The 17,676-nt window shown below is 37.7% G+C and overlaps 1 protein-coding gene across 4 annotated transcripts in view; it reads left to right on the top strand.

Moving 5' to 3' along the window:
- The window catches only part of RpS24 (ribosomal protein S24), a 325,883-nt gene extending 308,721 nt beyond the window's left edge, over positions 1–17,162 (top strand). For 3 of the 4 annotated variants that reach the window (XM_067152765.1, XM_067152764.2, XM_067152766.1), the window contains exons 4-5: positions 6,643–6,759; positions 16,770–17,162. In XM_067152765.1, the coding sequence (XP_067008866.1) occupies positions 6,643–6,759; positions 16,770–16,781 (129 nt within the window). In that variant the 3' untranslated portion in view covers positions 16,782–17,162. The remainder of the gene's footprint in view (positions 1–6,642; positions 6,760–16,769) is intronic. The other variant, XM_067152768.2, reaches the window with a different exon arrangement.
- Positions 17,163–17,676: the final 514 nt, after the last annotated feature.

Genomic DNA, 17,676 nt, shown 5'->3' with positions numbered 1-17,676 from the left:
AATAGCAGTTAACTTACCCAATGGCTTGCTCTAATCCGCATCTTCTGAAAGAGGTTGAAAGCTGCTCATATCGCCTTCACTGTCATCCGCGCTATCACTAACGCTCTCTCCTTCACTGTCACTATCGTCCTCCAGATTAATGATCATGCTGTCTGATACTTCATCCATTATGTGATCGCTCGCAATATACTTATTCTCAGTGTCGATTGCGTGCCTACATCGACTCGACCATTCTTCTGCCCCAATTGACGCAATTCCTTCCATCAGCAATGTTCTTGCATCATCGAGTCTGAAAGTAACATTCTTTTGTGCTACATAATCTTTAACTTGAGCCCAAATCATTTTGATTGGGTTCAAGTCTGGATGGTATGGTGGTAGACGCAAAATCGTATGCCCATATGTAGCAAGTAGTCTGTCGATTTGATACGACTTATAGCGTGATTTATCGGATTTAATCAAAGCGTACAGTTGGGGTTTTATCATCTCTGTAGAAAACGGAATACGCTTATCAGTCAACCAATCCTGCATAACTGTTTTTCTGGATGATGATGTGGGTGCACGCTCACACGACTACAGGAAAAAGTAAAGTGCCTGCCTGCTGGCTCTTCAGAAATGTGTGCGCGTGCGTTTTGTATTCAGGAATCATTCAAGGCGAATATTTTCGCACTACAAGATGTGTGGTTAAGGTTATTTTTAATATGTATAACTTTTGCTTTCTCAACGATTCATTTGTTTCTATATTTGTCCCTGTTTTTATCTCCTTGCAAGATGTGTATTGTTTAATATAACGCCTTGTGTATATAAATGTCTACATGCTAGCCTATTTCCCACATTTTGGCTGAAGATGACGCCAAACAGCGTCGAAACTAGTTCTAAATGTAAATATATGTTGTAATAAAATAACAATTTTGTATTGAAAAGGTGGACCCTTTTAAGTTTCCTATCTTCCATTCTCAGTTCAATACGGACAAAAATGAAATTCTTAGATTTAAATGTCAGTATGAATGGCGCAATTAAAAGCAATATAAAATACTCGTTCAAATAAAAACAACACATTTTCTCACTTTTAACGAACAGTACTACGCTGCCGATCTAACAGTCCAAAGTTCCAGAGCTAGAATGGCCAAGCCGCACAGCCTTGATCCGTGAACACTTCGTCTTTTTTCATTCGGGGGGGGGGGGGGGCCGAATAGCGGGGGGGTCCCGGGAGGACAAATCTATGCCCTTTTACTAATCTCTTTCCTAGGAGTACCCGTTGAGTCGGAAAATTCACTACAATTGTGGCGGAAAAATCTGACTTGGAGGCAAATTTTTCCTCCAAGCCAGGGGAGAAAACCCCTCTTCACTGCTAATTTCGAACAAAATGAATGTAGAATTTAATAAAATTGAAGTGGAAGGCGCTTTTCTTAAGTAACATCTCTTTTCAGGGTTGAATTTTGAATTATTAATGAATTGCAGTGCTGTAATTTGGAATAGGCTTAAATTGTAATTCTAGACCAGGGGCCTGTTCCACAAAAGTATGGTCTTGTACATTACAAGTAAATTCTCTAGTAACTTGTACAAATACCAGAGTTTCTGTTCCACAAAAGAATTTTCTACAGTTGTACTTTACTACTCCATACTTACAAATTACTAGTGAATTTTTATAGGCGTGTTCCACAAAAGTACTAGTACTTGTAACTTACTAGCGAAATGAGAAGAATTCTCTACCAGTGAAAGGACAATAATATATAAATGTACTAGTGCTATTTAAATACGCTTATTTTGGATACATTTTGATAAATATGTGGTCTAGCAGTAGTGATAGTGATGGTGATGAAAATGAAAACTATCGTCTGTACAGGGAAAGAATAAACTTCCAGTTTAACACTGTATTTGAATACAATGAACGTTTTAGGTTAAGCACAATACAAGTGGAAGAACTTTTGATAGATATTGGCCATAGCTTAAAATATCCTACGAACAGAAATAAATCTCTCTCTGCTAAACAACATTTACTAACAACATTACATTGGCTAGGAAATGGTGGTCAGTACCATGGTACTGCAGATATGCTTGGGATGGCAAAATCTTCGGTCTGTGGTAGCTGCAATAAATGATATAAAATTTCCTCAAATTGTTTGTTGCCCTGAAAATACTGAAAAAAAAAAAAAAAAATATTCCAAGAAGGACATTCCTGGAATCATTAATGAGCAGAATATCTCTTACATACGTCCAACTTTTCCCCTCAAAACCTCCATGAGCTTTTCCCAAGTCAAATATTTCCATCCAACCATTTATTTTGTCTTGTTTTTTCAGACTCTCGCTGAATCCAGCGAAACGAATATCTTGTCTACCTTCTATTTCCTTCAAAATGAATAACTTTGTTTCTCTTGACATCATTTTAACAATTCATGCAGAGTTTGCAATTTCGTAACAATTAAGTTTGGCGGCCGAATATCGTTATTAGCGGCATCTGATTTCTAATGACAGACCAAGGTAGGTATGTTAGACTCTCGTAGAACATACGCGAGGATCGCGGAAGAACAGAATGGGTGATAATAACGGAGTAATTTCCTATCATCAAAGAAATAAACTGAAAAATAACATCGTAGCATTAAAAAATTCACAGGAATATTAGTTCTTTCAATCTTTGCTGCATAAGTTACAGTAAAATACGATATTACGATAAATGAGGCAAGCATAACCTAATTCAACGAATGGAATACGAAGATAAACAGCTGATTCATGCTATGACGTAGTATGTTTATTGATATGTCGTCACTTGTAAAACTTGTAACAATTCACTGGTAATATACAAGAGACTATCAATCTTTTGTGGAACAGAAATGTACAACTCCATACATTACAAGAACCCACACTAGTAACTTGTAATGTACAAGACCATACTTTTGTGGAATAGGCCCCAGCGAGAAGGTCTTCAGCTGTTCGGGAAATTTAATCAGCGAAAAACGTTCCCTCTTGATGCTCAGACTTAACCCATTCGCCTCACATTTAAATACCATAGGAGTTCACTAAGAAATCGCATGTAAATACCGCTTTACGGCCGTCGTCATCACACTATTATTTAGAAAATCGTACAAAACCAACCAGTAAATATTCCTTTCTGAAAATTTGCATGCATGATAAAGTAATAAACTCACCAATGTCGCTATTTTAGTACGTCTGCTGGGTGTGGTACACCTTAAAACATTCTTCTAAGTGAAGAGCTACGCCACACTTTTTGCACTGCCCGCAACTTTTGCTTCTTTTACCCCGGCTGTAGCACACAACACACCTTCTTGCGACTTTTGATTTCTTCTCTGTAGGGGGAATACGTATCTGGTTGGGGTGGTGCTCGCTGAAGGTCGAACCGAGTACTCCGGCAACTGAACAGTCTCTAGTAGCTGCTGCGCAATACTAGTTCGGAAGTCCGTGTAGCTCGTCTTTCTGTTAGTAGCGATCTTGTGATACGCAGTGAAGGAATTGCAAATACACATATCTAGGATGTAAAATAATATTTTCCTATATCCTTCACTGTGCGTCGCATGACGGGGAACAGAGCTGTAACCTGATCCTGAAGGTCAACACCACCCATCCCCTTTTGGTATTCAAGGCCACACTTGGGCTTTATCACTTCTTCCCTCAGGGTTTGTCCTCTCTTTCATTGTGAGTTTGCCTGTCATGTCAGCTGATTTGTGTTTAGTGGTGAGTAAGCAAACATCCTTGTTATCTTTCCACTTCACACACAACATACTGTTAGCAGCCCACGTCTCATACTCTCCACGTTTTAGTTTCTTCTTACTGATATCGCGAGGCATGTCTTTTCGGTTCTGTCTAACAGTTCCAATTACATTCATCTGCTTGTCGTGTAGCCTTTTGAATAAATCTGGGGAAGAATACCAGTTATCTAAAAACAGTGTATGTCCTCGGCCTAACAAGGGTTCACACATGTTGAGCACGACGTTTATACTTGCTGGCTGACTTGGATCCTTTACATCATCACCTACATAAATTTTGAAAGACAGTAGCCAGAACTTGATTCACAAATTTTGTAAATTTTCATTCCAAACCTAGAACGTTTAGACCTATTACACTGGACATATGAAAGGTGGCCTCTGAATTTCATTAGACTTTCATCTAGAGCAATGTCTTGTGAAGGTAAATATAATTCTGAAAATTTGGAGCAGAAATGTATTATAGGCCTAATCTTTCTTAGTTTGTCACTACTATCGACTTGTTCGTCAACAAAATGTAAAAATCGTGAAATTATAATAACTCTTTTCCTGCTCATGGTTTCACTAAAAATGGGAGTGTTTATACACAGTATAACTGTATTCTTGACTTTCACACTTGTGACATTAATATAACTAACGCAAAATTTGCCCTAATTTCGTCGGGTGTAGTCTCAAACCATTTGTCATTGTCTTTCAACTTTTTTCTGTCAGGATTGCTCAACTGTTTTGCTGCATATGAATTTGTCTCGACAGATATTTTGTCAAACAAAGGGTTCATGTATTCACAAAAAACTGAGAGTTCAGATAGTGGCTGCATATCAAACTTTTAAAATAAATTTTCACTAACCCCACTGTATTCACTAAACTTGTGTACAACAGGTTTATTGTCACTTTTTGTCCAGTTCCAGTCAGTCAAGTTAGTCTGTGCCGAAGTACGAGCTTGTTTCGAAAGACTCCACACACCGTCGTTATTTGCTTCACTTTCCGTGTCATCAGAACTATTATACGCATTGCTTGTACTCGAACTAAGGACTTCAGGGTCTAGTTCGTCGTCACAAACATCACTACCTTCAATATCACTCTCTAAAACACTATTAGCTTCCGTATTCCTTCTTCATCAACACCAGCATATCTGCTTGACGCCATGATGGCAACTGACAAGAGCGAAATTATATGAAAAAAGATTCTCTTATCTCTTGTTCCGGAAGTGTGTGAGAACCTGGTGAAAGGAAAAAAACCGAAGCCACATGTGTAAACTTCAGCTCAGAATGCATACAAGTGGCATCTGTGGGTTAGTGACTGAACTATATGAATTGATGTACAGCTGTGCATCGCCGCGAGCAGGGCTCGTCATTTGATTCATATGCCATGAGTAACTATGACGAGCTAGGGTCGTCAAATGATGCGATTGGGTTAATGACCTCATAGTAATACAAACCAGTGATAATGTGTCCATGCATTAAATATTGGTATGCATTATGCGAAGTATGAGGCGACCACAAACTAAGAGAGCAAATGGTAATATTACACTTCTAAACTGATTAGTTTTATAGTTATTTCTTTTGGTTTTGTGGGGAAGGGGTTCCTAAATTATTAAATGTATTTAAAAAAAAGTTTCCTATAAAATTATTCTTCGAAAGATATTTACGACCTGTACCTACATTATGTGTATCTTTGTTTCTAATTTTCTCGAATAATAAATAATAATGCATCATATTTATGGTCATGGTTCTATCAACTGCCATTATGTTTATTTAAATATTCAAATATTTTGTTCAGAGAACCTACTTTTTATTATGTAACTATATTTGACAGAGAGAAATATTATTTGTTAATTAGTTACACAAGACGTCTGAATCACAAAATAAATTTAAACATAACTTTGTAATGATTAACATAATACTAAATAACCATATAAAATAATATTTGTGTTGACAAATCCTATATAAATTCTGGTATGTAACAAACCCTTTCCTGCCTGCATTCACACGAGTCTCATATCAGCACAATGAATGAGCAAACTTCGATTAACGCAGCAGGAAGAAGAAAGCAAGCAAGCTAACCTCTAGCCTGCCCAAGTTGGGCTGAGCTTGACCTGGCCAGAAGTGCAGCAGCCTGCCTGTACTGTTGTTTACGTGCAGCTAGCTTGCTTGCCTGGAGAGCATGGGCAAGTTAAATGCAGAGTTTGTACACCTGTAATCCTTCCATACTGTTGACTGAATACTTCTGTATATTCTCCACACATACACTCCTCTTGTTCATTAACTATTCCTGGAACTTACTGGTAGTCTTTTATCCTAATGAGATCCACACACCGAAGTACTTTTCATTATGTACTCATAGTCATTTCTTTCAAAATCCAACACATGCTCTGTGTTAAGAATTCACTTTCCCCCTTATTGTTCAGTTAATTCGAATTTTCATTTCCTGTTCGTTCTGTATATATGAATGTTTCGAGTGACTTGTACAGTATTACATACACATGCACTAAACATTCAATGGAAGTTTAAAACTGTGCACTCATAAATAGTAGGAAAGCATGCGTACATTTTTGCAGCCAATTGAATGGATTAAAAAGGTTCAGATATTGGGAATATAAAAATTCTGAACGCATAGCAGCAGTGTTACTGAATATTTTAGCTTGTGATGGCCTTCTTTGTGCAATATATTTCTGTGTCTGTTCCCTCCGTTATAGTTTGTTGCTCTGTACTTCACGGCTCGACTATCTTTACGCGTATGATAGTGTAGCTGCCGGTTTTTTTTACACGAACTTGAGTCTGCTCTGCTTGCTGTCTTTATTGATCTGGTGGTAATATGAATTTTTGGATCTTTGTTCTCCCTGTACATATTCAGTAATTTCAGTATTTGTGCCTTCATTACTAAAAGCTGCCCTTGTGTTTACTTACATTCATGTTCCTTTTGTTAGCACGGTCTTTATGAGAAGGTTAAGGCCACAAGAAAACAGCGTAAAGAACGCAAGAACAGGATGAAGAAGGTCCGTGGTACCAAGAAATCTAAAGTAGGAGCAGCAGCTGGCAAGAAGGTATGTAGAACATGATTGAGGTATTTTTTTTATTCTTGGAACTTATTTATTAAATGTTCAAAATAAATTCTCGGTTTTGTATTGTTGGATGTGAAGAACTTTGCATACAGTGGAACTTAATTAGCACATCTTTTGTGCAGACCAAAAGAAAAGTGGTAGTGATGAAAAATAATTACAATGAATAATGGAGTAACGTCTACTTTTTTTTATTTGTTTTAGCTTTTACAGGAACCTGATTTTTTAAACCTTAAATGGGGGTTTACCTTAAATCAAGGTTTCAGTAGAAAGCACACCTTTTCCAGAGATCTTAGCCTGTATTAATATGAATTGTACCATCATAAAATATTGACCCAGTGGCAGCAATAAAACAAGGTGATATCTACCCTGCACACTGTACTGTAGTTACGGTTTGTGCTTCATTTTGACAGATTTCTGTTGGTGAATGCAAAACTGCTCCAGTTTAAGGTTGTTCTTATAACGTTATACATTATTTTCCATAAAAGTCGGAAAAAATATCAAACTCGCACAAAAACACATTAAAATCGATATGAAACAGCAGTCATTTGTTTAAACATTTTCATGGATGGTTTTTCTAAGCAGCGGCTCACTCACTAGCACGTATTTTTAATTCCAATAGTCTGAACTCTCACAGAGTGTAACCCCGATTTTGCGTGGCCTCGATTTAACATAAACCCGCACTTAACGGAAGAAATTTCCGGTCCTGAATATTGTTCTATAAGAGCAGTGCAATTTTATATTCGACTTGCTGTAATTCACAACAGAGCAAAACCTGCATTTAGCGCTAAAGAAATGTTAAAAAAGTTCTCAAATGTTTATTTCTATTTGTTTTGGGTATGGGACATTAAAAACATATGAAAAAGACGTCATAAGCTTGCTAACGATGGTTCAAGGCAGAAGAGGAATTTAGAGGTCGGTCACTTCGGGCTAAAGTGAGATGTAGGATGCTAAAATGAGATACCGGACTCAGATACGCATCTTACCGCGGCTATTGTAGCAGAAGAGACCAATGCGCGCGCGCGCGCGCGGTTTTAATGACAGTGTTGTTCTAACATTCAAAAATTCCTCTATTAATATGTGCAATATCCTTCGGTTACAATGAGAACCATTTTACTAATTATCCATTGTTACAGGCAAATTTGGGCATGCTAATTTTTATCTGTTATCAGTATTCATTCACTCTTCTCCAGCAATTATATTGAATGCGATAGCTCATCGTCCGTATCGATTCCTCGCTATGCGCAAGCGAATTGATCTTGAGCGAGCCCGAGGTCTCCATCCTCACAACTCCAACTTACGTGAACAAACATCGGGATAATGTTTTCGGAATAAGTGCAATACGAGCCGTTGTTAACTACTTAGAAATAAAGGCTGAAGTAAACAATTGCTTAATTTTAATGGTATGTACTGAATAGAACAAGAATGTTATACTTCTACTTCTCAAGATACAGCAGTGTGGATAACTATTTTCAGTGGTTACGTATTTTTGCGTCGTGTTAAATTTCAGGAAGGCTGTTCCTGTGTAAATTTATAGTGAATGTTGTTATTCTGCATGGAGCTTGAGATGTGATTTCATAATACGTTTGCATTAAACCTAGGTTAAGTGACGCCGTTTGAAGCAAGGAAATGTTTGCCACAAGCCTTTGGACTGATGGCGGGGTTTGTAAGCCCCACCCCCTCCCAAATTAATGTGCACAGCCATATCGCTTAGTTCAGGATTTATTAGGGATCAAAGAAAGAGATTAGAATGGCATCAAGGCCATTGTCAAAAACTCATTGCACAAAAGGAATTCTCGCAGAAGTCCACTATAACAAGTGTGGCTTATAGTGAAAATCTCATTCTAACTATGGTTCATTTATGCCCCTCAAATTCCTACTTTAAAATAAGTCATATCTTCCGATTGCAAGAACCATTTCTCAGATTCATCCGTTATTACAAGTTTTTTCCCATTGTCGATATTTTGTGCTCTGCACAAGAGTCAGCAACGATATTGTTGTTCTTGTTGTGCAGCATTTATATGGAATGCAATCTATCATTTTCCATATCGATTTTGTACTATGTCCTAGCGGGCTCTCATGACGACATTGAGTCAATTAACAATACCCAGCGACTCGTGTAGCTGGTAATTCTAACATGTAATCTTATTTGTAAATTTAGTGTTCTCTTGTCTGTTCTAAGTGATAATAGCAGTAAATGCAGGTGCAGTGTGTTCAGGTTATTGTTGTAAATGATTTGAAATTGGTTCAAATTATCATCGCTCTGTTACTAATATTGTTAAACTCGTGGCAGTCAGGGGTATGGAAAAAAGAAACAGTGTGTCCAGGTTTTTTGTAACTTGTGTTTAATAAATACAGATTGGAACTTAGGGGCACATATCTGTGAAGACCACAGTAAAGAAGTGGAAAATCACTATTTTTGCTATCATAATTTGGAGTGGCATACTAATGCGGAAAGGGCACTGAGGAGGAACATAATTAGGTTTCACTGTAATGCATACGAGTCCAGATTCTAAATTTAAACAGTATGTGCACAAGATGGTTATTAAAAAGAATACAGTTGATGAAAATTTAAATGAAAGTTGGTGTATTTTGTTTATGCTATACTCAACATAATGCTCTTACCTACAGTCCTCCTTGGATTTAACATTTGTATAATTTTTATTATTACTTCCTCAGTATTTGTCATCCAGCATCTGACAGTCCAGACAACCGAGAATGTTCAGTATTATTTTTGTCATATTACAACTCCCAGTTGACTTATTTTTTCTGCTTTAAAGTTTACTGAGTGTGGAATTTAAGGCATATAGACTTGGTATATTTTATTATATTTTATTATATTTTATTATATTTCATTATTCTTTCAGAACCTTTTGAGTTTGCTACTAACACCGTGGCTCATGTCCACATAGTGCTTATCATAATTGTTTTGAGGAGTTATGATTCATGTTGAAGATTTAAACCCTATTATTGGTTATTATAATGTAATATCTATGTTTATGCTTATTTCAAATATTGTGCCTGTTTCTGTTGCTTTTTCTGTGCATGCTATAAAGTTCTGCTTTACATGATGTTCATTGAATGGGTTGGTATTGCTTATGCTGTTGATTGGGATACTGTAGAACCTTGATTATACATTCCCGGAAACTACGTTTTCCCATATTTGTTCAAATTACTTGCTCTCGCAAGCATTCCAGTTCAATCACGTTGTGAAAATCCTGCATTATCAGTGTCTCGAAGAAACGATTTCCCATATCAACCATCCAGAAATTTCAGTCCCATCAACGCTGAATCCTTGATCACGCGTATTTCAAGAAACTGTATCTTACGAAAGGACGGCTACAGCATATTTAATCTCGGTGTTGATGACTCGTCATTGCGGTAATTTGAGGAAGAACTGTACTGGAAAAGCGATCGGTGGTGAACTTGCATAAGGGATCGTTTTAAAACGTCTACACGGTACATTGTGTTCAGCGTTAGATGGTTGTTCCCCCCCCCCCCGAGTGTATCGCCGAACAGGTTTTCGACATTTCCCTCAAGGCACTGTATAGTCACTGGGCTTTCGAGCAGGAATCAAAACTGCTCCTTCTTAAGTAACACAAATTTAGCATTTTAATATTATCGTATACAATTATGTTATCGAGACCAGAACAGATATTGCGTCTTGCATACATAAAGCCATGAGTGGGTTTGGGATTTCCTATTATCGTTTTAGTCCTAATATAAGCCTGGGAATTCCACGTTTTTGTGTTAAAATGTTATAAAAACTGGCGCACGGTACATTTAAAAACTTTGTATAATTTTTCACTGGTACCAACTTTTACAGCAAGCGTGCCTTCCAGCTGAGCTCAAGGTAGAGAATAATCGTAATTTCAGAAGTGTTAATGATATTTTTTTCTCTTTCCAATTTGATTGTAATTAGTGATGGGCAGAATTGAATATAATGCATTCGAGAACTTCAGGATCTATACTTATATTCGTAACCATATTCTCGAGTTCAACATAACCTTTAAAAGTCAATGTAGGCCTAATTTATGCGGTACAAGATTTCCAGAAACTGACTAGGAACAGTATACCAGTGACCAAATTACAATGAAAGATTTAAAAAGGGGGATTTCGCCATCATGTTGGGCGCTTTTGTATCTAATGTGTTTTATTTTATTAGATAAGAGAATTAAAAACTACTTGTGGTCGATTGTTGTTTGGCTTGGCGTTACAGGTATTAGATTTTTCAAAGAGTTTGTCTGATCAAAGTTGCTGAACTGAAAGAAGTTTTCAAAGGAATTGACGAAGTTTTCAGAAGAAACTGACAAAGTTTCTCCGGTAAAACAGAATGTAAAGTTTCGAGATTTTTAAGTCGCGTACCGATAATTAATGTTTGAAGCCAGCCCCGCGGTCTAACGTGCCTGCCTCTCACCCGGAGGGCCCGGGTTCGATTACCGGCCAGCCCAGGAATTTTTACCTGGATATGAGGCCTGGTTCCAGGTTCACTCATTCTACGATTACCTTTAATTGAGGAGCTATTTAATGGTGATATGGCGACTTTGGTCTAGATAGCCAAGAATAACAGCCGAGAGGATTCGGCACACTGGTCGTGCGTCACCTCGTAATGTGCAGGCCTTCGGACCGAGAGCGGTCGCTTGGTAGGCGGAAGACCCATTGGGGCTGTAGTTGGGTTTGGTTCAAGGGCACTTGTACAATTATAAGGGTGTACATATTTTATTTTTGTACTGCTTGGCCAAATTGTTGATGGTTCGTTCTTTACAAGTAACAACTCTCATTATTGTTCCGTATTGAATATGAGGTTCATTCGTTCCCAGATTTTACGTTTTCCCGTGTTGTACTTTTTTTTGCCCTGGTCCCTCCAGAAATGGAGAATCGAGGTTGCACTGTATATTGAAACCTGAGTGATCACCTAAAACCAATTGATTTTCCCATAATGCCAGTGTTAATATCCCCTTCTTTCAGTGGCCGCCTTACACTGTGGTCAGTAGCCAGATAGATATCAGAAGATGGCCTGAATGAATTGGACAGTCTTAATCATTTAGAATACTTTATTCATCCCTGAGACAGAAACAATAATGGTAAACCTGATCCTACACTTGGTTATCCAAACAGTAGTCGCCTCCGTGGCGTAGCAGTTAGCACTATTAAGTGCCGTTCTCGGGGGGGTTCAATTCCTGGTATTGCCACTAATTTAAGAATGGCAGGAGGACTGGTATGTGATTAAAAATGGTACATAACCGGTCACCTCAATTAGGGTTGTGCTCCGAAAAGAGCTGCATCACCTCAGTACAAGGACACTAGTATGATTTGATTCAAATATTAGATTCTATATATCGAGGGTCGGCAGCAGAGACTGCTGTGGTGCTTGTACTTATGACCGAACAAGCCAATTCTAGCGTGAAACATGCATCCTCGTAGATTGCCCTCTATAATTGGGTAATTTGTGTTCCACCATAATTTGTAAAGATGACAGTGATTATTGAACAAAGGAAGGAATCTAATGCATTAATTGTAAATATATTTACTATCCTTGCCTATATCTTGACAAATTTTGAGCTACTGGCTCCTGCACAAGAATAATACAATCAAATTACATTACTTCCTGATATGTCCGTCGACTATGTCAGTCCTTTTCTTACACATATCGTACATCTTAATGTTTATGTAGCACTCTGATATTGTTTTAATTGAATGGTATGCATGATTTTCTACTTCATGGTGTGAAGATAATTAAATTTCAATAAGATGGGAGAAAATACCCTTGGTTCCAGTTTTCTTTTTTCTGCGGTAGTTGACGTGGTGTGTGTGGAAAATTAACTCGTAATATATAAACTAATGAATGTAAGTCAAACATTATACTACCAAGCCCTGAAGGAAAAAGAAAAAATTTCAAATATTTTGGTTCGCTGCAGACGGGGAGAGTGCCCTAGACACGCACCAACTATGGTTCGTGGTTGTACCCAATACCGCCCCACACCATGGCTACGGCCATATTTCAGCAACCCAATGCGCGACCAAATGCTGCACCAACACGAGCCTTCTTGTTGCCCACCCCGATCACCGGACTTGTCGCCAATCAAAAATGTTTAGGATATGGTGAAACGAGTGCAGCGCTGTGGCCCAGTGCCAACCACCAAAGATGACCTGAGGAACCAGGTGAATGGAGCATGGATGGCTATACCCCAGGACGCCATTCGTGCCTTAAACACGTCAATGCAGTCGTGCATGGAACTAGTTATTGGTGCCCATGGAGGACCCAGTGCCTACATGAGTGTATTATGGGAATCAGAACTTCAAATTTATGATGTGCTAAGCGAGAAATATTCTTGGTGAGGAATGCACAAATGAGGTTTCACTGTAAACAAGCCACTTAATATGATTTGCAATTATTTGAGATAATTGCCTGCTTCTCGGTATTGAGTGCAATGTATGAACAGTTTTCTAAGAATTGTGCAATTGGTTAGATTTATTATCGTTATTCCACTGCTTGCTATGTGCATGTTATTGAAATTTGTTGTGTGTATGATATTATTAAATGTGCTTCAATGCCACAGTGCATGCTGCTTCAAGCACTGGACATTATATAATGGTGAATAGTAAATCACCCTATTGTGCTTTGGTTGTGCAAACACAGTTCAGCATGCATGGAATGTAAAGTGACCAGTTGCATGAAGCAGTTAGGATTGCATGGTTTGGTGTTTACGTTGGAAAGGGTAGTAATGCTTATTAGACTGAATTAAATATTCGAGCTGTGCGGGTAATGTTGGAAAGGAGGAAGCATACAGCTTGATACTGAATGGATAAATTATTGGGCTTGTAGAATGAGGTCAGTACATGTGTAAGTTCCTTGGACTCACATATTGCATCAATATAATTAAAGTGAAAGCTTATCTAGATATGGGGAACTACAAACGAGGACAGTCTGGATGGAGCAGCACAACGCCATGGGGGTGACTGGCATTACTTAACACTAAACACACTCCTGCTGGTTTTGATCTCCCGTTGAGAACTCGGGTTACCTGAACCAACAACAGAGGTGGTTCGCTGCTTCGTGAGATAGGCAAACTTCCTTGTTTGTGTCTTCAGTGCATCTATCCACCATATCAAAGCAGAACGTCTGTAGAGACTTGCTCTGGATCACTGGAAAACTTCATAGAATCATCTACAGATCTAGCTCTTCTAGGTATATAACAAGAATTCCTTATTTTATTATTGTAAGTACTGCTGAAGTGGGTGGTTTAATTATTTTTTTTCCAGAATGTCTTAACCCCTTCAGTGGCGGGTTCTGACAGACCTCCTGTGCCAGAAAAGTGAGGTTTTTTGGAGGAAATAATTTATTTTTAGGAAGCAAAGAATGAGTAACAATTATTAAGGGAGCACATTCATATATTATTCAAGGTTAATAAAAACTTACCTTAACTCTATTTACACTTTATTTCCAGTAGGCCTGTGATATGGTTTCATAAAATGATATTTTTGAGAATACTCTTCTGTGTGCAATACATTTTTACTTCAGGCTTTTGTATTATTCCCATCAACAACACTAACGCAATAAACTGCCAAATTTTGTAAGAGTTAATTTCTATAGAAAACTGTGTCATTGCATGCGGAGATTTATTTACTAGTTTTTCGATGCATTTTAGCGTGGATTTTTTTCAGTCACTGTCATATTTACAACTTCATCCGTTAGAAACTGTCCAAAACAGTCAATCACACTCGCCTCTGGTAATAATCCAACCCTCACACCAGGATTTCCCGTAAATGGAATTATATTAGCTCGCATACTATCCCTAGGCTTATACCTTTTCCACTCAAATATATATTGAAGATCTTCTACCATCACCTCAGCTTCTGATGTAAGATATTTTTCACATTCATTAGATATACTAAGAAGCTCATCATCTGAAGAATCAATAGAATCATCATCTATCAGAAGTACTAATATCACTTTGAGATTCATCTTTGATGTAGTTCCTTATTTTGTCTTCAGAAACATCTCTTCTGTTTTTCGCGCTCGCCATTTCTGTTCACCTAGCCAGCTCGCTAGAGATTATATATAAAGTAGAGAAGATAAGGCATATTTTAAATCAGAGACTTCATGAATACAGCTCGAAACCCTCCCGCCATCTGCTGAGAAAGCTCTAAAACCTTTTCCAAAGAGATTACAGTACCCGAGAAATTAATAGGTGATCGCGAAATGAAAACTGCAGCTAAACGAGAATTTCTCGGCTGGTGACGTCATGGGCAGGCATGCGCCACCCGAGAGTTTCTCGGGCCTGCCACTGAAGAGGTTAGATCATAAAATACAATAGAAATGATACCAAGTCCAAAAGGGGGCAGGCAACTCAAGAATTACTCCTTTACTGTACGTAAAAATCCAAATTTTTAAGTTATCTCCATTGAAATTTACGTAATTTATTTTATTAAGTTAATGGTATTGTTATGAATAAATCACTGTTTTATTGAGCTAAATTAATCTAGGATGGCGTAATTAGTACACACACAATTATTCTTGACAATGAAATACAACACTAATCAGTAGCTGGTGTTCACGTGGAATAGGAGATCCTTCCGTGATCTTGATTGACAGGTCTCGACTTTGCACTCTACAGTCACTTCACACTCTCCATGCAGACAGTTCCAACACATGACTGCTGTACACTTGGCTAAATTCCAGACAAATCCAGTAACTTACAATCAACTCAAGTGCCTGCTCCCATGCTGAACACTCGACAAGACAACTCAAGTATGACCGACACTACCCTTTTTGCAGCGATAGCCCACTTTTACCTATATGTCTGGTGAGGAAATTCTCATATCATCAGGATGCGGCCACATTAAGAAAATTCTAGTCTCGCCTTCCAGAAATTCCACAGAAACAGCAGACAATAAGCGCAATACAAGCAGAGGTAGTCGCATTCTTACAGACTAGCTTGCGAACTTATCAGCCTGACTCACTCATCCCTTTCAGGAAATACCAAGGCTGACAGTTGCACTAACACGTAACAGTGTTGTGCACATTTATAATGCTACTTACACATATAGCACTTACAAGAATTGGAGCAAATCATGTAAACAATCCAACTTAGCCATGCAGTTTTCATGGGCAGGTGCCACCGTATGGCCTTTGTAGATTTTTACGAAAGGCTGAATGGAACTTCAAAAGAACTTCCTGAAATCAATGAAGGGGTCTCTTTCATGGCCAGAATCCATAAAGTAGAACAGCCCTATAAAAATAAAATGTGTGAAGTCTGATATTTTTTAATGGCTGATACTATATACCTTCTTAATACTGCGAAAGTCCTTAATAATTACGTTATCAGCATTTGCTTTAATAGGAGACTTGTATCATTGAGTCATTGATTTCTTAGCCTGTCCTGGGTAATTTTGAACTATCAATTTATGTTCAAAATTGTTGTTGTATACTTCTGAATAGTAATAAAATTGTTCCTGAAGTGGATGAGTTTCTAGTGATGGCAGATGTTTGTCAATTACAATACAGTTTGGGGTGATGATGATGTCAGCATTTATAATCCCCTGTAAAGCATTTTAACAGTGTTGGGTATTGAAATGTTAAATGGAAGATACATTTCAGTCATTTTTAAATTAGATGTGGTATAATATTTTATGTTTTTAATATTTTGTTAGGAAGAGATTGAATATCTGGAAGAAATGTCTTCAAACTACAGAATAGAAATATGAGATCAGATGACCACACATTGTGGACACCACATATGGATTTGGAATAATGCCTCTTTTTAATTCATTTTTAATGTTGAGAATGTGGCTGGAGAATCTTGTTTGAGACTTGGTGCAATTTAACACAGATTTAAAATAATGCGATGTGTTTCTGGAAAGTATTTCGCTCCTGGCTTGCGAGTGCCATGCTTTGAGTGGATTTTGATTTTTGTGATTTCCATGCATGACTTTTTTTCTTCATAATGCATGTACATATACAAACATTTATCATATGTCTGCTTCAATTTCAGGGCAAAAAATAGATGTAAATTGGCTACTGCTTTTATGTTCTGGTATTGGGATCAGAATGCTTTGGTGAAGTCTACCTTTATCCTACATCTCTGTGTCACCGATGGATTCTTCTTTGGTTTCTTTGGTTCATTTCCTTACTTATGCATGAGTACTCTTCCATCATATTTCTGCATACTATACCTGCTTTCAATGGGTAGCTGAAGTTTAATAAGTCTTGGTATAAAACTTAAGTATAATTACTTGATGTATGAAACTGAACTTTTCTTGATGTGAAATATCTTATGTTTGTTAATTACAGTAAAACCCCTGCAACTACTTGAAGACTACAAAGCATTCACCTTCATCAAATGTATTATAAATATAAGGTTAATAAACTGTTCTAATACTTTGAAGATAGTTTGTTTTTATTTATCTTCTGTCATTTTTTTACAGTTTCCTCATACATTGAGACATCATTTTTGAGATTCCCTAAATGTAATTAAGCGTTTAAGTTAAGAAGTGTAGTTGTCGACACTCCTGGTTATTGACACTAAGTTGGTTAATCGCATCGTGATTACACAATAGATAAAAGTACACATTAATGTCCAAATTCCGGTCAGAATTGAGACTGAACAAGTCGTTAGGGCTTCCAGGGTAAGCAACATGGGGCACGCTGGATGAGATATTCAGTAGCTTGATCATCCCGATCACAGTTGCATGCTGTTGAACTGATCCTGCCCTATTTAAGCCAAAAGCAGTTAGAGCAGCCATGTCCAGCTAAACCCTGATGAGGTAGCACCATGATCTTTCTTGGGAAGGCAAGACCCATTAGCTTCTTTATAGGATCCGAGGAGGTGACACGTTCCTTAGGTTCTGGTATATCACTCATCCTTGCATTTTTTAAATTTAAATCAAATCCATCCACAG

This window comes from Anabrus simplex, chromosome 8 (assembly GCF_040414725.1).
Source record: "Anabrus simplex isolate iqAnaSimp1 chromosome 8, ASM4041472v1, whole genome shotgun sequence".
Taxonomy (NCBI): Eukaryota; Metazoa; Arthropoda; class Insecta; order Orthoptera; family Tettigoniidae; genus Anabrus; species Anabrus simplex.
The sequence above is the reverse complement of the archived record's forward strand: the minus strand, read 5'-3'. Positions and strand labels throughout refer to the sequence as shown.